General features: G+C 50.9%; 1 protein-coding gene across 1 annotated transcript in view; it reads right to left on the bottom strand.

Moving 5' to 3' along the window:
* The window catches only part of LOC108547278 (uncharacterized), a 295,432-nt gene that overhangs the window by 249,003 nt on the left and 18,967 nt on the right, over nt 1–27,462 (bottom strand). The window contains exon 2 of the mRNA XM_017899726.1: nt 3,756–3,928. Coding sequence (XP_017755215.1) covers nt 3,756–3,919 — 164 coding nt within the window. The 5' untranslated portion in view covers nt 3,920–3,928. The remainder of the gene's footprint in view (nt 1–3,755; nt 3,929–27,462) is intronic.

The following is a 27,462-nucleotide window of genomic DNA, read 5'->3' as shown; positions in this document are numbered from 1 at the left end:
CTGTGGTCGACAGAATTTCAGCCCGAGCCGAAGGATCTAATGAACCTTTGCCTGTTCCGCGCGGCCGTGAGCGCGGCCGTGAGCGCGCGCGCCCCGCTCGACCGAGGGATCGGCTCCAGCATCCACGGTCCACTGCTAATTAATTAAAATTCCCCCGGGAAAAATTCGCATGGTTGCGGACATTTTGGATAATTGGCCCCGTTCCCGCGGACATCACGCTTCAAACTTTTCCACGCTGCTCGTTCGATCCGCGTTTCGCGGTGAGCACGCAGAGCCGTGCTTCTTCCGCCGACCGCGCGATCGTTCTCGTATTAGTACTCGATCGGGATTGGTGAAAAGGAAGGGAAGGGGGAAACGGGGGTTGGAAAAAAGGAAAGAAAACGAACGGGTACGGGAAAAGGGGCTGGAGCGCGGCTATTCTGCACGAGCAGATGGAACGCGTCTCACGCGTCCGCGTGAGACTCGAAACCGCGGGAATTCGGAGGCCGATCGTCGAGAGGGGTAATTAGCCCGAACCAATGAAATTAAAACGATCTTAATCCGGCGCGTTCGCGAGTTTTTATCCATCGTCGGCTACGCCCGCTGCTTCGCGTACACGCGTGCACGTAGACCGACGCGGGTCGCGTCGTCGGCGTACTCGTGCGGTAAATGGCACATAAAACGGGTCTGGGTGCACGTCACCACTCTTTTCTTCTCCCTTGCGCCAACGGCTTCCTTCTAAAATGGCGTCGCTCGCCACTGCGACAGACACGCGTTCCTACGGGCGACTAGATTCGAATCTCTAATTAATAGAACGCGGATCTATCCGCGTATTAAAGTCGCCAGAGATACGCACCGAAATCGCGTAGATGCGACTTTAAGCCGCTTACGACCACTTGTACAACGACGGAAACCACTTTTCGAGATAAGTTGTAGATCTCTAATCTCCTACCTTTCTCTTTTCGTCCTTCCGCCTGGACCCTCGAGCGCCTCTCCCGTGTTCTCTCTCGCGTTCGCTCTCGCTCTCTTTAAACCACCAGCCCAGGATTAAGACCCTCTACCGTTCGTTCGTTCGTTCGTTCGTTGGTTCGTTCGTTCGTCGAATATTCGTGCGAGGATCGCGTCGGGTTTCCAGTCCCGACCAACTTTTTAGCGATCCCATATTCACGGAGGGAAATAATATCTGTCGTTAATTAATTACCAAAGGTGCTTCTCTATCGACGTATCGAGCCACGTTTCCATGCCGGAAGCATCGTCGTTGAAAGGGAGGAAAAGTCATTCCGCATCAGTGTGCGATACTTATCGCGTTTTAATAACGTATACATATATACATATATATATATCACAGACGACATAAAGACACCGTCCGTGTTAGCTAGTTGCGTGGATAACGCCGGAGAATAAACCCTAGGAAATGGAGAGAGAACGCGGGTTTGATTTTCAACGTGTGGAAAAAAACTGCAGCCGTTAAGTAATTAATTTCGCAGTGATGCGAGACTCGTTAAAAATTTGAACAACCGGCCGACCATCGATCGCTAACGTCGCCATGCGAGAACACTGAATTTCCGGAATAGAAGATGAGCGAGACGAGTAAGAGAAAAGATCGAATCGATTGTGTAAATTTTTCCATAAAATTCGCGCGTCGCTGTCGCGGCGCCCGAAAGCGAGTTCCGTAATTGAACGCGTAAAACGCGAGGATCGGTTTGAAGAACGCAAAGAGAGGAGATATAGCGCTGGCTTAGGGGAAAGTGCAACGTCTAACGTAGACGTGCCGAAAAGGCATCTCGCGGCGGTGTAATGGGACGTCTGGGAAATGAATTCGCCGGTTGCCCGATGGATATGGGGACTCCGTTAAGTCTTCTACGTGGCTCGAATGCACCGCGAAACAGAAGTTGCACGGTAAGTGGTTGGCAACGTGCGCTATACATTTTATGGCTCTATCGTAGCTGCGACGTCAGCCGCCACCGCGTCGCGGAATAACGAGTCTGACTGGACGCAGCCAGCCAGTTCTCATCCCACCGCCATGTTCTTCGATACCTGAACGGGAATAACGTTCCCCTTAATAATCCGCATTAGTTAACAAGCTACTAAAAGCAGCGCAATTAAAACAACGAACGCAACCGATCGAGTATCCTCGTGCAATCGGACTTGCTAATCTCGCAGAGGCAGAAATAACGATCGAATGGCGAAGGAACGATAGTCGTTTATGTACTCCGGAGTTAATACGATGGAGGCGGTAAAGAAGCCCGCAAATCCGTGTACCGTCGGAAGCCCAACGTGTGGTCGAAGTAGATTGGTCGAAGAGATCGGTAAAGTGGCCGGTGGTCTCGTGTTTCGTGAACTTTAATCAGACGGACCAAACTCTCTGTACTATTTCGCTGCTGCGCCGTAGCTAATGGAGCCTATCCTGGCCCTGGCCGCTGCCCGGCATGGCCGGCAACCTGCGGAAAATCCCCCCAAACCGCGAGATAAAGTTGTATGCCGTATCGAGAGGGACGATGAACAACCACGTCACTTTGCGAGCCACAACGAAAAGCATCCCCGGGCATTCCGCTTCGATCCATTCGCGCGTTAAGAATACCCTCCCCTAGGGTCCCTCCTTCGCCGGTTCGTTACCGGTTACACCGTAGGAAAGCTCGGCATTTCGCTACCTCGTGAGCACGTGGCAACTCCAAAAAGCGTAATCTAACGCTTCCACGATCGAACGCCTAATGTAATTGAATCGGACGCCGCGTTACCAGCTATTCCGTCGGCCCTGTCGAAACTACGCGAAATACCGTATATAGCCGAGAACATCTTGAAATTGGTCGAGAGTACCTCGAGTGACCGGTAGTATAGCTCGGTAAACTTTGATCAGTCGAGACCAAACTCCGCGCGCGCGCCTAATCCTACTTACTTAATGGCGTCGTCTCTCTCTCTCTCACACACACACACACTTATTCCACCGACGTTCGACACGGCAACTCGAATCGGAATGTCGTATCGTCGACCGAGAGACATACGTTACACCAGAAAGTGATACGAGTCTCGCGGTCTGCCAACAACCGTTCTATTCATCGCCGGAGTTTGGGTATTCGGGATGAGTGATTACGAGCACGCGCGAGACGTAGGCTAGACTCATCGTCTTGTCGGAATCTTGCGTCACGCGAGCTGAAACGCCGATCCCAATGAAAACGGTAAATACGCGCGGCTATGCGCAACCACTGCCTCAACCGCGATTGTTTCGATTTAGGAACGGTAATGAAAATAATCTACGGGAACTCGAGCGATTGATAAATTACGGAGTCGTAGCTCGCGAGGGAAACGGTTGACTTAACCACGGCAACGATCGTTGATTACATCGCGAAAGGTAGCACGCACCCGTTGTCCGTGCGAGGGTCGTGGAATCGTAGCGGAGGATCGTTCGACGTGGAGACTCGACAGGGAACGCGCGTGAAATCGAATCACGGTGATACTCGGTCATACTTCCGCACGCCTACTATTCGCCCTCTATCGACCCGCGCGATTTGAAACGGAACGGAACGGAATAAATCGGAATTAATAACGCGATTGTCGAATCGCGTAATTTCGTCCCGAAGCGTAAATCGCAGATCACGTCCGCGTGGTATTTCGACGACGACGCGAACGAAACGTCGCTCTATCGACGCTTCCATCTTCGTTTCGGTCGATGGCACAGCGTTTCGGGGGGACGGGGGGCAGATAGATACGTTGTATATTTGCACGAGGTGCAGGAGGGAAAAACGCGACGCGGGCTATCGAGAACATAATTTACTTACTTTTGTTGATTATTGTTGGCGGTGGGCATAGGGGTCGGCACCCTCGGCGGCGGAACTGGTATCGCTTTTCTTCTTCCTCCACCTGTTTGATGTATGGTCGGAGTAACGCGTCCGGTCGGTGCTATCCGGCCAGCCGTCCGAGGTCTCTCTGTCCGTACTTCCATGTCTCGTTTCTGCAAATAATCCAAAATGTCGCGTTGTCAAGCGTCCAGAGATAAAACTTGGCGGATTCTTCTCTCTACTTTTTTTTATCTTTCCCTCCCGTCCACCGATTTCCACGCGCGTCTCTCGTACCCGTTTTCTCCACTCGTGCTCGTCGTCTCTGTACGGTCTGCGCGCTGCGGGGGACGAAGGGGACCGCGATCCAGAAATTGCGACGAGAAAACGAGTCACGTAAAAGGCAGTCGACAAAAAAAACGAAATTATTACGAGACGCATTAGTAACCGGGACACAAAAGTGCCATTTTCTCTTGTGCTCGCAAGGCCAGGCAGACATCACAGGGATTGCCGGTGAACTTCGAAAGAGCGATCCCGAAAGTCGCGTGCACAGCGTGCGGAGTACACAGAGAGGAAGAGAGAGAGAGAGAGAGAGAAAGAGGAGAGGGCTGCGGAAAAGAGACGGGAAAATGACGGAGACCGAACGCGAGACAAAAACGAAGTCGTTGGCTTTCCACGCGTGCTTTATGCGCCACGCGCACTCGCGAGATCCCATTCGATCTTTAAACGCTTTAATTATTTTCTGAACTGTTTCCACCGATAATTACGCGGCCAAACAACGCGCGCTACCCTGCGGCGCGAGCCTTCGCTTCGTTTCCTTTTTTACACCGCGTGCATGCCGCGCACAATACCTTATCGCCACTCTCATAATCGCCGCATTATTTAAGCGTATCGTTAATTCTCCGTTATTCCAGCCGACCCTCGCGCATTTCCACCCGCGGCCCTGTCGCGCAACAATGTGGCATGTCCAATTATTTTTACAACTGCGCTACGACCGGGCAAAAACAGCCGTCCGCGTTAAGCGAAACGCGAATACCAACCGAACGCGTGTTCCTAATTAAGCGCATGCCCTCGCTAATTTACCTCGATAAAAACGATAGAATCTAGTCTGGTGCCGGTACTCGAGCGTATCCCCGAGACGGTCGTCTGTCCGTGTGCGAACGCGTCGAACACGCTGCATAGGAAGCGCGTAAGTGCACGTAGCATTTGCGTAACGGAATTTCAATTAATGATCCGGGTACGTCAGACCGCTGCGAGCCATTTCAATGAGCGCTTTCAGAGTAAGCTACCACCAAAGTGACGCCCGCGGCCCCTTCCGCGCCCCGAGCCGACCTACTCCACCGCGTTTTCCACCATTTCCCGCTCGTACCCGCCCGTGTAACCCCCACCAACCACCCTTAATTCGGCTCCTATTTTTTCCCTCCCTTACATCATCGCGATTCAACGCGTCGTCGATACACGCGAATCGCTTCCAAAATTCGCCTTGTAAATCCAACGCGTTCCTACGTACCCCTAGGTAAGCTTCGCGTTTTCACTCGAGAAAGGGAAAAATCGCTCGCGTTCTTGGCTCGAAATTCGAGAGAAACGCGCGTCAGAGAGACGCGGAGAGAGAGAGAGAGAGAGAGAGACGGAGGGAGAGGTTCGTACGGGAGTACCGATTGGAGAAAGGGACGTTCAAAGGTACTCGCGAAGCTCTTGAAGCGTGACTCGAAATCACGGATCGTCAAAAGACGGCGGAGAGGAGAAGTCGAGGAAGAAAAGGGTTAAAGTTGCGCGCTGCGCACTTCCGGAGCCCCTCGGTGCAAAAAGTCGCGAATGCGTTCGGGAAAATATAATGTATCGCGAAGAGCAGAGCGGCAGGCACGGGAGCTGAAGATGAGTCGAAAAAGGCAACTCCTTGAGGAAGCAAGCGGCGTGACGGATACTCTCGTGGCCTCTCGTGGCACATCCATTCTTCGAAATTCGTCTGTTTCGCAACCCGGCCGCTCTACCGGAACAAGTGCGCGAGCTTCGGCAACTTTTTCACGACGGAAAGCTCGATGCGCGATGCGTATCGTTAAGAAGGCGGAAGACGGGAGAGGAGCACGGTATCCGGTTTCGTAACGACGAGTCGCGAGGTCGATCGGAAAGTGGAGCAATTATACGATGATAAAGTTGCGAGTGACGAGCGAAGCGTCGTTAGCCGAATTAGTGTCACGACAGTTGCGAGGGTAGAACGGAAGAGGTTGTACTTGCTCGTCGCGAGTAACCGGATATTCGAATCTCCTCGTGGAATTAATCTCAGCGACGCGACGCGTGCCGCGACTTCGATAGATCGTGGCAGCATCGATCCGTCACCTTCCGCTTGTCACGCGGCGAAATCGTATTCGAAGGCACGCCGAAAATAATCGAATTAGCACGCGCGTAAATCACGCGTTCGGAGGAAGACGCAAACAGGTGTGTCCGTTCGGCTCGAGACCTTCGTTCCCTGCGTGGCTCGACGTTGGAACAATCGGAATATCGACTCTCGATAGCGGCAATTCAACTGTCGGGACAATCGAATCAGCCAAGGCTTCGACGCGCGATACCTCCGCGACGACACGCTTCGATGAACCGTACCGTACGCGTACACAATGAGCTCATTAAGCCTGAATGCGATTCAATTATGCGGGCCAATCAATGCAAATTCTCTTGCCAACGTCTTCTCAGCGATCCCGCGATTCGACGAAACGCCGTTGAAACGCGCATCGACCGCGCGATGGTACGCGATGAATCAAAGAACGAGAAGCGATCGGCGCAGACGACTCGGAAAATTACGAAGACCGATATCGGCTTTCGATGCGGTCGCAAACCTGCTCCCGTCTCGAAATTATCGTTTTTAATCACCGACCCAGGAGCCATCGCGATCCGTTCTCTTATTCTTCTCGTTCGAGGCCTCGTTTCACCCGCCTAACTCGACCCAACGACCCGTCGTCGTCGTCGTCGTCGTCGTGATCGTGGTCGCGGTCGCGGTCGCGAGAGAGGAGGAAGAGGACGCGCGTGCGACAACCCCTTTCGCGTTCCCAACGACGGAACGTTTCGGCGTAAACAGAAACAGGATATCCCGCGAAAGAAGCCTCGCAGCGATCCGCAAGGCTCACCCTCCTTGCTGGCGTTGGGGGAGGACACAATCGAAGCAAGAAAAGGACACGGTTCGCGCAATCTCTCGAGCGTAGTGCAACATTGTTGTCACGGATGCTTTGCTCTCTCGCAAAGAATAGATGGAGGAGCAGAATGCTGTTGGGTACGATCATTATTTCTCGATGTATAGCGCAACGAGAGACGGGGACTCCGAGAAGACAATGAGCGTAGGCAAGTTGGTTAAAATATGCAGCCCCCGGCGTGCGTGGATTCGCGCGTTTCGCGTGTCTACGTGTATCAACGAACACCCGAGTACGTCTAGAAGGGGTGCGCAGGGGGCGCGGAGTCGCGAGGCTCGTGTGTATTCGCAAATAAACGCGAACGCGTGCACGACGACGTGTACACAGGTGAAAAGAAAAAAAGGAGGAAAAAGGAGAGGAAAAAAAAAAATCCTGTCGCTGGTCGACACGGCGAGACGAGGGCTCGATGAGGGAGAGAAGGTCAGAGGAAAAGGAGAAAGGGGTGGAAGCGAGAAGGGGTGGCGAAAACAAACTCCTGCCACGGCAGAGCTGCGCACAATGGGGGCATCTGCTTAGCAAATTGCGAAAAATAATCACGTTTGCCCGGGATTCGTGTACGCCAACAGAGGCATCTCGAAAGCTGTCGTATCCGTGTAACACAATAACGCCTACTCGAGAGCCGACAAATGCGTTCGGAGAGAAGGAGAGGACGAGCGAGGGAGAGAAGAAGTCCAAGCTGCCTGTGGATATAGGGATATAAGGGAAAATACACTTGTGCAGACACGGACCGGAGAAAGCAGAGAAAAACGAAGCGACGTATTCCTGCTGGTACACATAACCCTGTGTATGCCCGTCGTGTGCGCGTGTGTCGCGAAAACAATGTATCGCATTGCCAAGCTACGAAAGTTCGTGCTCGTGCATCGAACCGAGTCGTGTTCGTGACGCCGAGACGCGCCCTTCTTCCTCCCTTACGACGATGCCAGGATCTCTTTCTCGCCTGGCCCTTCGCGCTCGCGAGGCGATGAATGCACGCACCCCCCCGCGTCCTCCCCACTGGACGATATCGCGCCTTTTCTTTCCAGCTACGCGCTACGCGATCGCTCCTGAATCCATTTCCGCGGCAGTAATTATTTTTACGGTATATTAAGTCGGCGAGAAAGTTGCGCGTTATTGAAATTATGGAAATCGTGCAGCTCGTATTCATCGTTTCACGCTTCCGCTCACACAGCCTCCGCCGCGCGCTCGGAGAAAAACTGTTCCGGGTCGAATCCAACGACACGCGTATAACGATCTATTCTCGTGTAATTTCATGAAATATTTCCTCGTTCACCCGTATCCTCGCGTTCCACTCTCTTACTCGCGAACCCTGTTATCCCGATTCGCCGATCCAACCTGTTCGTCCGATATTTCCTAGCCCGTGTCGCTAACCCCGGCTCCTTTCAACCCCGTCAAACTCGCCGCGTCGCGAAATCGAACCTGTATTATCCGCGCCGCGTATCGCGTGCACCGCGCCGACCAGATTTATTCGCGTTTGTCCGAAATCCTCATTCGCGGAATGACCCACGCGCGACACCCAATCGATCGATTAATTCCGTCGAATGGAATGGTAACGAAGCAATCGGTGTCACGCGTCAAACCGTTCGCGCCGTTTGTTACGCGACACCGACTACGAGAGTGCGCGGACCAAACCACCTTCGATCGAGAGCGAAAAGATGAACGAACGAAAAATGTTCCCTCGCCAACCCGTTACAGCGGCATCCGAAAATTTATCGACGGTATTTTCGCGCCGCTGCAACACCCACGACCCGTCGATTCCTATTAATCATCGACGCAACGACCCGACCGAAACGCATACGGGAGTTTCTCATCTCGCGCCGCGGTCTCGGCACATGTGACCGGACCCGTATGTTCTCATGGCAATTTCGCGTCGAAAATATCACGTGCTCCGCGCGCCGCGTCGCGCTGCTCCGAGGCACCCTCTGTGTTCTTCGCACGATCGCATTCTTACGCATGGCGGCTCGCAATCGCAGGGATTCCCGACACGGCATTAGTAGCCCGGTGGATTACGCGCGAACAGTCGAATAACAGAGCGGACGCAATATCCTGATGGTAGGTACGTGAACGAGTTTACGAATCGACGGAACTTGCAGGGTCGATGCGTTTTCACGGAGGTGCGGAAAGACTCTTTGACCAATGACGGTGTACACCGCGTCCTCGAGTTCCGCGCGGCCATATTGAAACGCCGCGACGTAGAAATTAACGCGGAAGATCGAACGACGAATCGTTTAAATTAGCGACCCCGCGAAATAATTTGATCGATGTTACGGGGACAGGGTAAACAAGCAGCGGCAATATTTGCGGGCAAACGTGATTTAGTCGATGTTTGTTTAGATGTATAAACGATCTATGTATCACTTTCACGAGGACGAAGAAGGACAGGCGGACTTTATAAATCCGGGACAAATTAGTTTATCTTTGAGTCGGTGTTTAGTAGACGCTAAAAAGCAGCCGGGCCACCCAGACGCGAAAGGTTGCGCTAAAAATACAGCTCGTTTCTCATCGCGACACCCTTGCGCCTCGCGCCCCCTTCGTTCTCCGGTCGTTTTTAAAATCACGCCACGGTTCCACCGCGAAACGAAATTTCAACGGATGTCATATAAAATTGCCGCCTCGCGAAAAACGACCGTTCCGAGCGACGTCCGGCAGATATTTTTTCCCCCGGCGAAAGACAATACCCCGTTTTCGATTAATTTTCGATAAATTTGCCGGATGCGATGCTGCTGCCGAAACGATGAATTCGAAAATCGGTTGTCGGTGAATTTTTTACAGGAATCGTCGGCGCATGCAGAGTGCTAGCCCCGCGACGAGGGTGAGGGAATTCCTGTTTACCCTGCGATGCGTTTACGTTCGTATCGACGCAAGGTCCACGCACTAACGATGGGAAAAACAAGGCAAAGAAGCAATTTGCCCGGAACCGGGGAAAAAAATTTGCTCGTGCGTGTTCGCAACTCGTGCATTTTTTTCGGCCCGGCCTTTTTTTCGCCAGCCACCACCGCTCGGCTGCAGACAGTGCGCGTTAAACTATAGCAAGCTTCGAAACGCAGCCGGGGCACGGAGAACGCGGCTACGCTCGTGAAACAGAAACCAGGCTAGATTTCAGCGTCGTCGAATAAACATTTTAATAAACGTCGAACCGACCAGCAGCTAGCTGTGGAATAAAGTAAAAAGAAATTTCACCGCTGGAATTGCCCCAACTATCTCGATGCCGCTAGTACCGCGAGCGCGTGCACGCGCGCAGGTGGGATTTTCATCTTTTTAATCGTATCGGTACGAAGGTCGCCGCGATTAATTCCGTCCCTCTACGGTACCGCGATATTTTACGCTCGTTTCGCGAGAGACAGAGAGAGAGCGAGTGAGTGAGAAGGCAAAGGGAAAGAAAAAATAACGAGCTTAAAGCTCGAACGTATGCAGTCGCGACGCGCAGTCTCGAGCGCGATACGCGCAACCCGTTTCGTCGCAGATGTTCGCACGCTGATACGTTATCCGCTATTCGTATAAACGCGACCCTAGATCCTCGCGACCATCGATCAGGATTTCCTTCGTTTTGCGCCAACCTTTGTCCCAATCGAACAGCTGTATCGCCACGCTCGTCCGCCGGCAAAGATGTCGCCAAGTATCCAATACGCGATCATGATTGATGTTGTTTGTCGTCGGGGCCACGTAAGGGGTGCACGCGGAACCGCTCGAGTCACTTAATCCTCGGTATCAAGGATTCTATCTGCCAGAAAGCGAGAGACAAAAGAACGGAATCGATCGTTGAACCGTAGTACCCCGTAGGACGCACGTAGGTACCATAAGTGGGACATATGGCAGGCAAATACGAGTGGAGGAAAAACAAATAGGTGTCTCTTCCCTAACCCCTGACGATCTTTCGGTCCCCCTTTAACGACGCGGTCGCGGTACACGCGACAATGGCGGGGTTAATGAAAGACGTAGGTGCTAGTTATGGATGCCATAACTCAGCTGATGGGGCGCAGTAACACGGCCGAAATCAGCCTGTACTCTCAGCCACCGCCCCCGAACATACCCCCGATTTCAACGCGTGTATGACTTCTGACTCACAGCCCGTGGGGGTCCATCGGGGTGCGAAAAATAGAGAACGGGGGTGGCCGAGTACAAAAGCAAGGAGGCATCTCCCTGGTACATTGGAGTGCAAGCGAAATTGCTAATCGCGTATGCTGCGTTGCCCGTGGGCATTCACTCGAATAATGAAAAATGGCGCACCGGGACAACCGAATGGAGACGTTCGCGTTCGTGGTGCCGGGCTACCTCGCGTGTTACGGAAAATTTACGAAATATCGGTGCCTTTGCTTATAGACTACCGCCAGTAAGCGCACGCAGACGTTCGCGTAAGAAAAGCAATGCACGAAACAGCGTAGATGCTTTAGAAACGCGTTGATTAATTTTTATTAGCCCCTTACCTTTCCATTTAAGTTGCGATGCCACGTGCCATGGTCGACAACAATGGCGGACAGGTCGACACACGTCGAACACTACGAGCCACTTAATCCGAACGCGACGAAGAATAACACGCAACTGAGGCAGAAAGACATCGGCGAAAATGAGCCACGAACTTTGGGTCATAAAAACCACGGCTCTCACCTGTGAGACGCACGTTTGGCTGGTTTTCCTTATGAGTGTCTCGCACGATATTGTAGGCGAAGGCAAAGTTCATTGAAATTAATTAAACGTGTTAACTTTGCAAACATGTACGTATAATCGAAAAGTAATGACGATATTTCAAAATGAATGCATCATGAAAAGTTACACCAGGGAAACATTCATGTTATAACAAAATTAATTGTTAATGACAAATTGCAACCTAAATTTATAAGAAAAGTGAAAAAATTAATAAATTACTGACTATCGCTTCAATTAAGAACGAATTTATTTTAAAATGTCCTTATAATTTACAAAAAGTTTATAAATTATTAAACATATTGTTAATAACAAATTGATATTGTTATTAACAAATTGCTCGCAACCTATATTTATAATGACAATAAAAAAATTAACAAATTTTTAGCTATGAGAGTGGAAAATTAATAAATAATGGAATCGATAAAGTTGGAAAATTTCCGGTCGGGGTGGGGGATTCGGCCGATCGACGGCTATATAAGGGGCGACGCGACGCAGCATAACTCATTTGTCGGTTCGACTTCGCGAGTGTAACATCTAAATTTTCGTAGTGCGCGAGGGGTGGGGGCTCGAAGTGAGGTGAGGGTTGGCTACCCCCACCCACTCACCACCCCATTAAATATTTTAATAATAATTTCTTCTTTCAGGTCTAATCTTTTTTTGTTTTCAGATATTAATTATATTTTTCCAGGTTTTAATTATTTTTTTTTTGTTTTCAGCTATTAATTATTTTTCCTTCTTTCAGATTTTATTTCTTCACTTGTATTTATTTTTATTTGAGAATTCGAATATTTCGAATAATATTCGACTGTCTTATTGTTAAACTGTTTATGTTTCATCGTTGGGTTGTTCATATCTCATCGTTAGGTAGTTTATGTCTCATCGATGGTTTCTTCATGTTTCATCGTTAGATTGTTTATTCCATTTGATTTATCATTGTGGTTCATATTCGTTTCGCTTTTATTGTCTTTCCTTATACTAATCCGTTTCATTTCAGATTTATATACTTTCTTTTCAGATTTATATATTTTCTTTTCAGGTTTATATATTTTCTTTTTTAGGGATGCGTGCGTTTAGACATAAGTAGTAGTAAGCAGTTATAAGATAGATCTCTAGACTAAGGATCATGTGCGCGCTATCTGTACAAAGGTAAGCCACCTAATTTGGAGTGAATATACACAATTCATATTTTTCCTCTCTTATCCCTGCCGTTTACCAAATAGAACATAATTGTTCTCGCGATAATCGCGATTGTTCTTATGTACCGACTAGCCTGCGCGACGTACTCTCGTGTACTCGATGACTCCATGTTTCATAAGTCATCCAAACGATTCGTTCCGACACTCATCCTCGCCACTGCCACCCTTGTCACGCATCGGTTCTAGGGTAGTCGGCGGGCTGGCACTCACCTGGGTCAATTCGGGGGTCTGTCGGCCTTAGTCGTCCTGGGCACCAGCGCGTGCACGACCGGGGTATGGGCCCTGTAGCCGTGACATTGCATATGGGCCTACGGTCAGACCCCATGGGATGATTAATTTCTCCCCCATGTGGCAGGGGCCTGCGTGACCGGCTACAGGGCCTCGCTAGGGACCCTCGGCTTGATTTCGGGTGTTTCGTTGGTTCGTCGATCGCTCTCGTTCGCGAGTAAGTCATGGCAGGGTCTGTGGTGGCTGGATGGGCTAGGTTCGATCGGGAGGGTGCCGAGGCATGAACTTGTCTTGTACACGGGAGTACGTCTCGTAGGCTAGTCGGTCTTTCGAATTAATCGCGAATTCGTTCGGGCGCGTCGCGATTTTTAACTTGCTCGCGTCTTTCATATTTCCTTCCCTATTTTTATGGGAACTTGGAAATATCGGAGTCTGTTAAAATGAAATATATTAGCGTCGCGATAATTAAGTTTTAGTATACCGAATCAAAGTTCCCTTTGTAAGACACGAAATTTTATAAAGTGTCAATAGAGTCACTTTAATTTAATTCGCTCCAAGTTAGATTAGAGTGCCTTTGCTACAGATAGCACCAGCAGGTTGCGCCACTAGGGCGCATGTCCGGGTCTCGATGCGTAGTCACCTCCTCGCGGTGAGACCTGGTAATTGGTATCGTTTTCCAAAGAAAAATCTTTGGGAAACGATACCAAGCTAAGAGCTACGCACAAAGTTTAAGATATTTCCTATCTTTTGTAAATTTTCAATGTTCCCCTTAAAATTTAAAAACAGAGAGTGGGCAATATTTGTTGAAGCAACATATATATTCAGATAAACAAGGTAAGTATTGTAAGGTAAGTATAACATAAAAATTTATCCTTTAGCTCGGAATAAGTAAAATGATCAAAATCTCTTGCAACGAGTAGTTTACTGCAATGAGTTTACCGGTATTAATTATTTTTTTATTTCAAGTTTTAATAACTTCTTCTCTTTTTAGATTTTATTTTTTCGTTTTTATTTATTTTTATATGAGAATTCGAATATTTTGTATAATATCTCTGCGATATTTGATATACCATTATTGGGTTGTTCATGTTTCAACGTTGGATAGTTCGCTCTTGGAATCGCGCAATTAATCTGCATCCGTGAAAAACGGACTACCCTTGGCATTTAGCAGTCATCCGGGGTGTACAACGCATATCGCAGGGCCAAGGAGCAGCGACGCGCAGCGAGCATCTTAATTTAATTAATTAACGAGATGCCGGAAGTAGGAAGGCTTCTTCCCCAACTTTTTCTTTGTTATATTCGTCGCTGCAACCCGCCCATCAAGGAAACTCGCTGCAATTCCTGCTAATGAAGACCCACGCGTTCTAAAGCTCAAATAATAAACAGTACCACTTAACTCGAAGTTCGCAACAGACGCAAGTCCGTTTTTCCTTCTTTGCCACCTTCCCTCTACGGCATTCGTTTAGACCGCCTTGCGAGAAGAGTTCCCTCTCGCCCCTCTCGCGCGCTTGCATCCCCCTCGCCTGTTACCACTCGGCTAGACTACTGAATCTAGCCTGAAAACAGGATACCCCCGTCGCGCACCCGTCGTTTTTCCGTTTCGCCTACCTTTTATAATATTTTTTTTAACCCCGGCGACCCTCGTACTCGCGCAAACACGCGGTTTTTCGTTTCGACGCGGTATTTTGCTCGCGACCGTTGCACACCCCGCCGCGGCGCGCCGTCTTTACCGGCGGCCTAAGAATTAGCGATGCTCGCTTAACCATCCGCCGTGACTATCACGGGACGCGCTTCTTCCAGCTTGCCGAGCACGTTCTGTTTAAAAGCTCGACTTAATTAGAAAGCGCGCGTACGAGCGTGCGAGTATCTTTTCAAGCTATCTCCTCTTTCAGTGAAACGCGTTACGCGCCATGGTTGTCGCTTTCACGTTTGAAAATCGGCGAACCGGCGGGAACGAAATCAAAAGCTTCGCCACGACTCCGGGAAGAGAATAATGAATCGGTCACGACACAGGATACCAATCTCCGGCCGGTTTCTCGCTTGTCAACAACCCGAGGAACGCCCGGGCCAGAAAGGACAGACCGAAGAAGAAGAAGAAGAAGAAGAGGAATAAGAGGAAGAAGAGAAACAAGCCTTTGAATCCTCTCAACAGGTTCCAGCCAGATCATGAACCTCTTTCTGTCAAGAACGTCTAATCGCATTTCTGTCAGTCCCCGACCATTAACCGATCTAGCTCCCTCTCCCCAGCTCGGATCGTCCGCTCTTCTCCCTTAGGTCCTTTTTCCCTCTCCTTTCTTCGTCTCGTCGGAATCGTCTCCCTCGGACTACTGTCGTTAATCGGCGTATCCTAATTGTCGTATTGTCGTCTAAATTTTACCGCCATTCCCCGTTTTTGTCCCTCGGAATGCGCATAAATTCGAGCATTAGAACGTGTCAGAGAGACGAAGGCTTAATAACGGTAGGAGAGAAACTTAACGGTAGTCCTAATCCTGTCACCTGTTCTCGCGTTCGTTTAATCTGTCGTTTATTTCTCGCGAGGAAAAGATTCCTACGCGCTAATCTGCTCGAGGTTGTAGACGAACTCGGTGACAAAATGGTCCCCGGTACCTTTCCGTCGTGACATCGAATATCGACCGGAGCACAGTCACCGGGTCTCTCCTTTAGCCGACGCTGTCCGTGAAGATCAGAATGCCACGGCGCTCGGCGTTGCATTTAATCACGACGTCGCCCATTACCTCGTCGTATTACGACTCCATCGTCGCGGCGCACGAATCGCGTATGCTCACGCACGAATCACGCTGCTCGGCCGCACACGCGAACACGGCCCTGCACTCGCGCGAGTCTTTGTAGCAGCAGGTCGCATAAATTTTAGCCAGACGCGTGTCTCGTCTTTCCGGCGTCATAGAAACTCCGTTTTCATAGCCCCCAGCGTTTATTAAGATATAAATTGAAGATAATTTAATCGCCACCGTTCCGTGTCACCCTCGCAATTCACTCGCCCGTTACGTGGAATATATTTCTTCCGTTTGAGGCGAGCCACTGCTCGCGAATCGCTGACCGACTTCTGCTATTTTTAGGCAAACCTTTTCATGCCCCCCGACTGTACCCTGGAATCCGTTTTTATCGAATTTCACCACCGGAACGTTCATTTCAGACCTTTCCGATTCTGCTATTCTCTAAATCTGCGGAGAATTTGAAAAAGGTGGAAACTCGGGTTTATAAATGAGAAGATTTAATCTGGAATTCGGGGTGAGAACTAAATACGTTTCTCGGTCATCGATCGATCCCGTTTCCTGAAATTCCGAGTTTCAAAATAGTCGGAGGAAAAGGAGTGAAAAAAGCGGTGAATAATTTTCAGATATAACGGTAAAACCAGGTCGGCGATGAACGATGAACGTTCGAACGATCGACGATATTCCTCATCTCGACTAATATTGTTCCAGAATTAGACACGCTTCGAGAGACACGGTGCAGCCTGACAGAAATCTGTCCGGCCATCTGGCAGGTATTATTAGATAGATACCGAAAGCATCCCGGGGCTAATCAAGGGAATTTAGTATTTGATTAACCAATAACCGGGGACATAGGCGCGGCTACTCGCCGATTCCACACACCCTCTCTGTGCCCCGGATCACTGATCACGCAACGGTAATTCTCGCGGATACGTCTATCCCGTACTTTGTCGCTCGGCCGTCTGGCTATTCCCCGGATCGTAAAGTTCGTAAGATCGGTGATTCCAGGTCGAACGACAAACTGGAAACCCGTATGCGACGCGAATGGGAAATCTCTAGCGGGGATTATCTCGGAAAGGCAAACGAACGCGCGTAAAAGACGGTGAATTATAACCGGTGATCGGTGAACCCGCGAGTGTACCACGATTATTTTCCTTCGTTAGATATTAACTCCGAAATAATCCGGGATAAGTGGGAAATATCTCTTTTATTCCCCCGCGCTGACTGAAAAGTAATAAAACTGGATTACGCGGCGAATCCTCGCGGAGCCCTTGCCGAGTCGAATCTCGTCCCTTCCAGAAGCGGGAAAATGGATTTTATGGTACCGAGGGGGGTAAGAACGGCTGACTCGCTGACTGACTGACTGATATCGAACCTTCCATCGACCGGTTCGGGTTCTTATACACAACCGTCAGTCGAACCGAAGTAATAATAAACAGTTTATCTGTCTGTCGAGCCTAAGCGGATTATCGTTGCTCCCCCATCCTGTAACGCGAGACGGCCGATAGGCAAGACGCGACCCTTATCTATTATCATCGTCCTACGTCCCGACCATTCGCGCTCCTTTTCTCTCCTTCTTCCTTTCCTCGATAATCCCGTCCCTTCCCCGCCGTATCTTTTTCGCCGTACGTGTCAACTGGCGGCGAATATATGCGTCACGTAGCGACGACACGCACGATTCTTGAATATTCATAAGCGACACCACGTCACCCTCGCGCACACCCCACGCGTAATCAATGCCCCGCGCGGTCCATCCTTTCAATTTGTCGGTCCGATTCAAAGGACTCGCAAAGACGACCCTCGCGCGCATCCAGTCGTTCCGCTCGTCGAAGACGCTCGATGAACTCTATCCTTTCTCCGAGAGACCTCGTATACGCGTGTTTATCCGCACGGTCGTATCCCGAACGGCGAATTAGGCGCGGAGCAAGTCGACGACTGTACAGCAATTACCATTGGAAGAGAAAGAAAAGGAAAAAAAAAAAAATAGGGATCAGCAGACGGAAAATGGGGAGCGTGAGCGCATCGCATCGGGTGGAAATTCGCGATTAAAATCCCAGCGGTGGCATTACCGGGTGAAAATGGGAGGAGAAACGAGGTTCGAGGGTGCCGGTGGACTCATGTGTTCGAACGTTGGTCGCGTTTAAACCTCGATCTGCATTTAAATTGGCCTCCATGCCGATTCACGCGCCTCTATACGTTACCGTGTTTTCCTACGCTGCGAGTTCGACCATTTTGTTGTCGTTTCAACCCCTTCCGGTTAGCTTGCCATCCTAAGCCCTCCATTACCTTCGATTCTCTGCCCATTTCCTTGGGCTTAATTAATTATTCATTTATTCGCGGCTCTCTTTTAACGAGTCAGCCAGAGAACGAAAGTCGACCGTATATACGTTCGATTAATTATATTTTAACGAGAACCGACCATAAGCGGCGGTTGCTCGGATAAAAGAGGAAGAGCCGAGGAAACGTAATTTCGAAGGAAGGGGAACAACCGTGCGAACCGTTCGCGAATTAACGATAAACAGGCTGATAAAACGAATAATCGGTGCTTGACTTAACGAACGTACGAAACTGCATAATTAATTGACCTACGACCGAAAATAGGGAGGACCGATGGTGCGCGCGCGAGCAAGCGTAACACGTGGGAACCGAACGAAATCGAGTTTTCCGGTTCGCGGTGGAAAATCGAACGTCCGGATGCCATTGCGAATTCGTTTCCAGCGATGAACCGTTAACAACGGATATTTTTACGCGTTTGTTTCGCCTTAATACCGCTCTCGCAGTCGAGAAGGAAAAGCTTGCCGGCTATTGTCACGTTCGAGTACGTCGTTGAACGTTAGAAAATCTCGCTACATCGGCGACGATGGCGGCGGAAAGAAAATTAATAAATACGGATCGTCGTCTGCAAAACGAATCTCAACATCTATCCTGCCCTATATTTGTTCCGCTGAGACTCTTCCGGTTTAAATGAAATACACGGCGCAAAACGAAGCTCGCTAACATTCAAATGGAACGCTAAAAAGGTTGCAACTTCAGACGCGGAGTCGCGATCGTGGAAATTAAACGAGATAGTCTCTTTTCAAGTCGAATAGCCGGATAAATTGCTCGACATTTTTATCAAAGCATCCTGCTCGTTAACCCAGTTGCAGCGGATAAAAGTTGATGGAATAAAATATACAATCCCATAGAGAGGGGAAGAAAGGGCCCGAGATGGTCTGAAACGTCTAACGCGACGCGAAGGGGGAGGATGCCACTGACTTTTGTGGATCTCTCGCTGGTCGAGGATTGATTATCACGGGCCAAGAAGCGTTATTATTGCTCTCGTCTGCCAGGAAGCATTTGCCCGGACATCGAGTGATGAGCGTGCTGAAAAGCACGAAGAGGAAGCGGAACAAGGTGACGAGAACTTAAGTCGAGCGATAGCGATCCCGGCGGAGTAGAGAGGAGGTCTGATGATTACAGAGATCAAAGCAAGCAATCACTAGACAACGAGAGGAGACTGCTGAAACGAGGGTAGAACTGTGTGGTGCGGTCGGTATTCGCGACAGTGTCTCCTCGTGTGCCCTGGCTCTACCCCTATCTCTCCATCTCCCTGTGCTTACACCTGCGTATCTCGGCTCTCGTCAGCCGGTCACTAAACATTATCCCGAACTACCCGGGACCGGTGCACGGTGGTGGACTCGTCATCAGAGAACCGTCCTCGTCCGTTGTTACACGCCGTCAACGTCGTCGGTGTCATCGTCTCCCGTGTGCTTGCACACAGACTCCCTTCGACGCGATTCAAGTGCACCCTTGAGACGCTACGTAACTGCACCGAGAGTTCTTCCGCGCCTCTTTTTCCCCCTCTCTCTTCTTCCTTCCTTTCCTCTGCACAGAGTTCTCGTGTTTCGGCTGTGCTCCACATTCTCTTGCTCGTCTCATGCTCGGCTTAACGTTTCGGCCGAACATCGCGCGCAACGGGATTCAAGATCCCGGAAGGAGCCGAGACCCCGCGTGGCCTACGCAGCGGCTACGCCTTACGTCAAGGCCGTGAAAAATCCCTCGAACGAAGGTAGAGCTCGAAAATCGCCGAGTTGCGCATAGACGGGGCGCGAGAAGGGGTCGTAGACGAGAATACGGCGTCGCGCGGAAAGTTTCGCGCCCTTTCGCTGCAGTCAACGACGACGACGGCGACGACGACTGTTTCCGGACAGAATCTCGTTTGCGACGGTATTTAGCAAAAAGACCGGGTAACGAGGTGAAATCGTAAAAGGACGAGGAAAGAAGGAGAATGTATTACGTTTAACTTTCGCGACGTTTTAATTGGCCGAAAGTACGGGGGGTAAAGACGTTGCTTGTCCGACCCGCGAGGTAAAGAGGACCGCCGTTTCAAATATCTCGCGACGCGGCTGCCTCGTGTCTGATCAAAGCCGAAGAAATAAGCGTCTTCTCGGGTTTTCTTCGGCGAAAATATTCACAAAGAAGGAACGAAAGTAACGAAGTATACGAAGCAGGCGAAAAACTTAAGTGGAGAAAAACGGAGTGGCGGTAAATAAGGAGAAAACGAGAGGAAAGGAAAACGTGGACCGCCGGTAGGCCGTCGTCGTCGTCCGTAGGCGGAAAACTTGAAACATAACGAACGCAAACGGCGAAAGATAAATTCCAAGAATGCTCCAAAGAACACCCTCACCCTCGGTTCCGAGCACCCGTTCCCCGTTCGGTAAGCCGCGAGTAGATATCGCTTCCATCTTCTCCTCCACCACCCGGTAGAATTCGAATTTTTAATATTAAATTCCAAACTTGCGTCGCACTCTCGCTGATTTCCCCAGACGTCGTTTGTCCTTAGCGGAAAACACGGTACCCACCGCGGACGTCGTCGAGGAAGAGGCTGGCTCCGTACACGTGTGGGGATTTAAAGACCGGCGGAAACGTCGATCCTTCGCTTTTGCGACTGAATAAATCTCGCGGTTACGCGCGTTTAGCCGTAGAAACGGCCATTTCCAAAGGGACAGCACCGACGACCCGCGAATCACCCCGTGTTCCCCGGTTACATAACCTTCGCGTCTTGCTCCCGCGCAGGGGATCAAACTTATCGCGATGTCGCGTCTATATTTACAGCGGAATATTTCTCTCCGTGGCAGCGGGAAGAATCGCGATAAATAACCCGAGCAACAAAGGCAACACCGAATTAGCAAGACGGCCGAGCGACTCGGCGTCGCTCGACTATGCGAGAGAGCGTGTATCTCGAAAGCCAGATCCTCGGCGTCGTCGAGTGGCGAGGGGTACGGGGCCCCGGCAGCGTCTACAGAAATTACGACGTTTGACGGAGGCATGTATAACATCGCCACGTTTTATCCGCGTATGTGGACCGTGTACCTGCTCGCGCGCCGGTGTGCCGCGGACGTATGTGGTTTAACGTACCTACGCATAGCTTTATAAACGCACGAAACACGACGCGGCATTAACTCATGCCTCGTTAAATCGTGCCGCTAACGTGCTTCGCGGAAACGGTGGAAGCGAGCAGGGAATGCCAAGGAAACACGTGGCATAGCGGCGAGGGGCGTGGAATTGATCCGACCGGTGTTTGGATTTTAAGGGGGATAAAGTCGAGTCGATCGACTCGTTTGCGACAATCACACGCGAGCGGAATCGCGTCGTCGTCGCGATAAACGCGCGGATAACGACGTCATCGTCGCGGATACGCGTCTCGCGTTTTCCAACGCGGGACGAAACTACGTACGTACGTCTGTTGACTCGTGTCGGGACCGAGAGAACGCGAACCGTCCAACCGGAGTCTCGAACCTCTGCCAGCGTAAGGCCCCGGAAGATGGTAAAAAGAAGACCGGGCCGGCAGGGCGGCATCGTTACGATTACATCTCGTCGTTGGAATAGCTATACGCTCGAGCTACAAAGTAGTCTTTATTGCCACTAAAATGGCGCGATATTCTCGCGTGCTCCTCGGCCTTATGGCCCAATAAATTCCTCGGTATCGGCTGTCGCACACGGAACGTCGCGCCTTCGTTATCGTCGCGAGATGTCCGAGTCTTTTCGAATTTATGGCCCCCTCCATGCCCGTCTGTACCCACTCGCTATCTCCCGTAGTACGTGGTGCTACGCGAGAAATTCGAAATTCGGTTTAGCGCCGGATGAATCATCGCGAACGAATGCCAGCCGCGGTAATAAAATAAGGAACGCGGCGCGGCATCGATCGAAAAGCGCGAAGGCCCTCGCAGGGTCTCGCCAAGGGACACGGCTGTGACGGGAACCGACGACCCCGATGATATCCCTGATGATAACCCCGTCGATGTCCCCGTCGATCCCCGTCGTCGATCGCGATCACCGACAAAGCGACGCAACCCCCGTGGGAGTTCCTTGGTCGTTGCGGCAACCAACGAATATGAAATATTGATGACTGCCGTTGCGGCCGTGTAACGTCACTCCGTTCATTTGCCGGCGATGACGACTTCGACGTATCGTCGTATAAATATGCACCGCTACCGTTACCATCCTATTCCCGCCGCGCGACGATCGTCGGCTCGGGCGCGCGCGATAACGTCCCATGCACGCTCCATATGTCCGACCGTCGAACGTGATCGAATTTCAAATTCATCGAAATGTTTTGAATACGCGGCCGGAATGATTCGCGACCGATGAACGGGGGGGAAAAAAAAAACGGGGATCGAATCGGTCCAGGAGACTGGAGCGCGATCGATTGGTCGGATTACGCCGCGACGCCAGTCGATACGCGATTCTCAATCGAACTAACGACACGCCATTATTTCGGGGTCGTTTTGCCGGGGCACGTTTCCGCTGCGGTTTTTTGGAAAAGTCGAATATCCGTGGTCGGTACCGCACGTTCGTAGAAACGAACGAGAATTCCGACAATGGGAATTCGAGGGTAGACGATACGATTGTTGGCGATCCTTCAACGAATCGCGACCCCGGACGATTTTTTCCCAAAAGCCGCAAAGAGAACGCACGCGTCGGTTCCCACGATTATTTCGATCCAATTCGCAAAGTACTCCCGCGCTCGGCCACTCTGCGAGTCGGCCTTGATTTTCTCTCGATCGTCGAGCGACTCGTTAAGGCGTCTGTCAAGAAAGAAAAACGAAAAATAACGACGCCGTCGACGTCGACCACGACCACGACCACGGCGACGACGACGACGAAGACGAGGAAGACGAGGAAGACGAGGAAAACGGTACTAATTGAGTAAGACGGAAATGGTTGAAAAACTTCACGGTAGAGGTGTCGTTGATGAATCGTTAAGCCGTATTTAAGTCGTCGTCTCGACCGTGCGCCATCCTTTTGGCTAATTGTTATTCGCGAAACATCCGCGATGTTGTCTGCTCGACTGATCAACTCGCGAATAATAATCGTTGCAGCTGCTTTATTTCTCCGATACACGGCACGTTTGCGCGCAACGTTCGCGCGAACCGATAGAGATCACGTACGCTTTCACGGTCGGAAAGAGAGATTTCGCTAATGGAATTACATCCGCGTTGATTCTTCGTGTACAACGCTGCGCGAGTAAACGCGATTCGTTCGATCACGCGCGAACGTTTGTCCCTTTCCATCTCGATTACGATACTCCGCGACCTCGACGAGTCGCGCGACTCGCGCGAGATTTTTCCCCTATCGGGGGGGGGGGGCTTTATCGAACACGGCCACCGTCACTCTCCCGACTCTTCGTTCCCTCGAATTTGCCCGACGATAATACGCTAGAGGTTTTTGCATAATAAAACTTTCAACGGGGGTCCATTGTATCGAGGCACAACTTTCCGGATTAGGCGCAAGAAGAAGCTACGCGGAGAATAGGAAGCCTGACAGAGCGCGGAAGTTTGCCGCGGTGAAAAGACAAAATGCAGCCATTGGAATAGTCACGTCTGGCCCTGTTCCTTGCCTGTGTACACCGTCGACTACTTACTACCGAGGAATTACGATTGTACGAGCCGCGTCCATTACTCCGATGTACTTTCATCTCTAATCTCCACCGGGTCCTTTACCGTTTCTTCCTTCCTTTCCCCAACCTTTTCGCCTGTCTCCTCTCCTCGCGCTCTTCGTCTACCTCTCGTTCCTCAGACTCTTTTCGACGCCGAGATCGTTTACACGAGACGTCGAGTAGTCGTCGTTCTCGATGACCGACCTACACGCGTTACCTTTCTCCCATGGCCACTCGTTTAACGACCACCGTGCGAGTCTCGCGGACAGCTGGAGAAACGCTGATCCGCTGGTCTCTCCGCGCAGAGTGGTGCTTCGGATCCTCGAACCGCTTAGGGTGCCGACGTATCGGCTCTCGATTACATCACGCGCATGTCCACCCACGTGCACACACCGCTCGGAAGTAGCGGGTATAATCAGCGTGCACAAAGCCATTAGAGAAGCGAGTCGTACGTATCGAGGCGAGAGAGAAAGAGTGGGACGTAGGTGCAGGCGAAAGGGAGCGCAAGGACTTTGGATGTGGCGCCATATGGCTGCTGGCTTCCTTTATCCGCGGAGCCTATAGGGTACACACGAGTACCTGCGTCTGCCCCTCTATGGGCTTCCTCCATGGGGCACCGAACACGCGCGCATGCACACGCGAACACACTGAGTACACGGATTAGCCATTTTCGAGCCCGTGCACGACTGCCGAACCGACCTTCGCATACCTACGCACGTGCCTAATTACAGAGGAAGCGATCTACTCGTCACGTCGGCCATCGCGCCAGTTTACCTTGCACGCTCCATTATTTTCCACCTTGTCTCGTGGCGTACCCCGATGATCGCCCGATGAGAACTCCCTGAACCAGCAGACGCACGCGTGCCAAGGAAATTTCAATTTTCTCGTCACGCCATCCGTCCGACCGTTTTCGATCGTTTAACGGACGTCCGACGGTCGTTGATTTTTAAAGGAACGTCCAACGACGACGTTGGATGGAGAGAAAGGGTTCAAAGGAAGTGGCGAATCTTTTTTCAATTTTCATCTACAAACGCCAGGACTGATTGGGTCGGATGCTCGAGCTTTTGCGGCCTCGGGCTAGCCGTCAACAGCTGGCCTAGGCAAACACCTCGACGGGGGATAGTTTGGTCCCTTTATGCTCGCTCCAAGGGGTGTCGCGCCTCTCCTCTTTGCGCTCGTGACACGTTGCGTTACAAGATCCATAACGTAAGGACGACCGAGGGTCCCCGGCGACTAACCGGTCATCGATTTACGATTAAGAAAATATATAGCCGATCGATATGCAAATCTTCAACGACTTCTATCCTCGACACTGGGCCCGATGGCCGCGAACCACATCCACGCGAGATAAATTTTGACGCTGGCATCTTTACGTCCCTGCACAGTCACCGGGAGTCTGATTCAATTTCGAGGTAAAGTATGTCCGCGTTGCTCGATCGTAAATCTTCCCTTTCGCGCGACGGAGTAGCCCGGAAAATCTGCTGCCGCGCGAAAGAGACGGGTTCCACGTCGCGACGATTTTTCATTCGTCGATTATCTCGCGCAAGGCGACGGCCAAAAGCCACGAGGATGACGTCGCGATCACGGAGATCCCGAGATGAGATAAACGCTGGCACCGTACGCCATTGTCTGCCGATTAAATCTCGGAACGAAGAAGAACAGGCAGAATCCGGGGAACGTCGCGGCGAGACGCAGAAATTTTTTAATTTCCTCTTAGGATCGACCGGCCTGGTTGGAAGTAAGAAAGGCCAAGCGATTCGCCGGGAATGGTTCTCTTTATTATTCAACACCCATTACCACCACTCTCGAATTTTCCTGTTACCTCGTCCCCGTATTCTCTCGCTCGTCCTCTTCGCTTCCTTCCTCTCGCCGACCAGAGAGCTCCAAAAACGAGGAAGAACGGTGGTCCCAAGTGGACGGCGAGACGAGGGAGGGGAGTCGCGAAAAGGGGAACCTAACGAAAACAATAAAGACCGATTTTTTCCGGACCGACGAGTCACCACCCTCCGTGGTTGGTCGTCCCGTTGCGGATTCTATCTCTCCACTCCCTGGCTCAACCTCCCACCGTCGTTTCCTCCACGGATCTTTGCCCCGTCGCAGGTAAGACCGAGAAGGTATTCCCGGAGATACTTTCGAAAAATTGCAATTAACGAATGCGCTTCCGGCGGTAGAAAGGGTATTACACCTGGGAACGAAGCGACCAATGGAGCAATCTCGAGGAAAAAGATCATCGGTTCGTCGATTTATCGAGAGCCAACAGCGTCTTCTCGAAGTAAACTCACGGACGATCCGTGTTTCCGATTTATTTGTCTGCTCCGGAAACTGAGGGATTTTCCGAATTAACGATGAAAAGGGGGTGAAAAATGCCCCGACTACCGATTTGCCGCCAGTGGCATCGAGACGTATCGGGACCTAAAAGCGTGGAATGCTTTCTTCGCTCCCTTCGTTCTCTTCCTTCCCACCCTCTATATCCTTTCTACTCTTTCCCCCGCGCGCGCCCAATAGCCATCGAGGGTGGAAAATCAAGAATAAGGAGACCACCACGAGCGGCAAATCCTTTATTCGAAGCTACTAGTGCAAGAATGCAATCACCTTGTCTAATGGAGCCTCGAGGTCAAGACCAGTGGTTCTCAGTTCGTCGATCGGCTATCGACGTTTCCGCTTGACTTTTAAATGTTAATCGAGGGCCCGGAGTAGGGCTGCCGCGGATGGAGAAAAAAAAGGAGGGAAACGAAGGAAAAGAGAACAAACCGAGGGCGATTAAGCAGCAAACGGAAGGGAGACTTCAAACGTTCGCGGAATGAAATTCATGAAAATGCAACAAAGTGCTTAAAGGAACCGAAAAAACGACAACCGCCTGTTCCGATGCTTCAATTTCAAAGCCACGCGCAGTCGATTCCAAGGTACAAAAGCAATAATCGTCCGACTAATTGCATTGTTTCGCTCGCGTTTCGCCGCAGACGAGGCAACCGAGGCGACCGATGTTCGTTAACAAAAATGAAGAAGAGAGAAATGGAAAAAAAGACACGCGAGGGGGGGAAACGAAAAGGGAAAAACGAAAATAGCCATTAAGCTTCCACCCCGATTTCTTTCTTGAACCACTCCGAGGAAGTCTCGAAACCTATTAGCGGGCATTTATAACGGCCCACGAACGGTTCAAAGCGACTTGAATCGGGCTAAATTATTTCCAGAAACGCCGGCTTCGGAGTACTTTAAGAACCATTCTCGACGACCGTTTATTACATGACCAGCTTGGAAGGCGTGCCATCTCACCCTCGTCCTCTCTCGTTCAGGCGTGTTTCAGCTATTTCATTTAATTAGATCCTCTCTTCTTAGAAGAACCGCGAAAACAATACTTCTGCGCCACGACTCGCAATCGTGACTGAGTTTACCGTCGGAATTGAAGGCTCGCGTTGGAGAAAGGCGAAAGGAGGAGGAACGAGTGGCACGGGCACGCCGCATAATCGGTGAAGTTTCCCCGTCCCGGGTTATCGTGGTCCCAGGGATCGTTCATAAAGACGTCCTTGAACGGTGGTCTCCCAGAATACATCCGACTAATCGGCTAATAAATAGCCGTCGAATTAGCTGTAATTGGCTTTGGCTGTAAACAGAGCGCGAGCTCACGGGTGTAGCCCATTAGCATCCCACAGGATCCATTAACTGCTCTCCTTCTCGCTTTGCACGCAACGTCGCATCGGCTTAAATCCTCTTCGGCTCTTTCTATCCCTCGTCTACCCGTGCCACCACGGCCATCTTCCTCTTCTCCTCGCGCGTACGCCGCCTCTACCAGATCGCGGAACAAAGCGCGCAGACGAA

This window comes from Eufriesea mexicana, unplaced genomic scaffold (genome assembly GCF_001483705.2).
Source record: "Eufriesea mexicana isolate 0111107269 unplaced genomic scaffold, ASM148370v2 scaffold967, whole genome shotgun sequence".
Lineage (NCBI taxonomy): Eukaryota > Metazoa > Arthropoda > Insecta > Hymenoptera > Apidae > Eufriesea > Eufriesea mexicana.
Note: the sequence above shows the minus strand (reverse complement) of the source record. Positions and strands in the feature narration are given on the sequence as shown.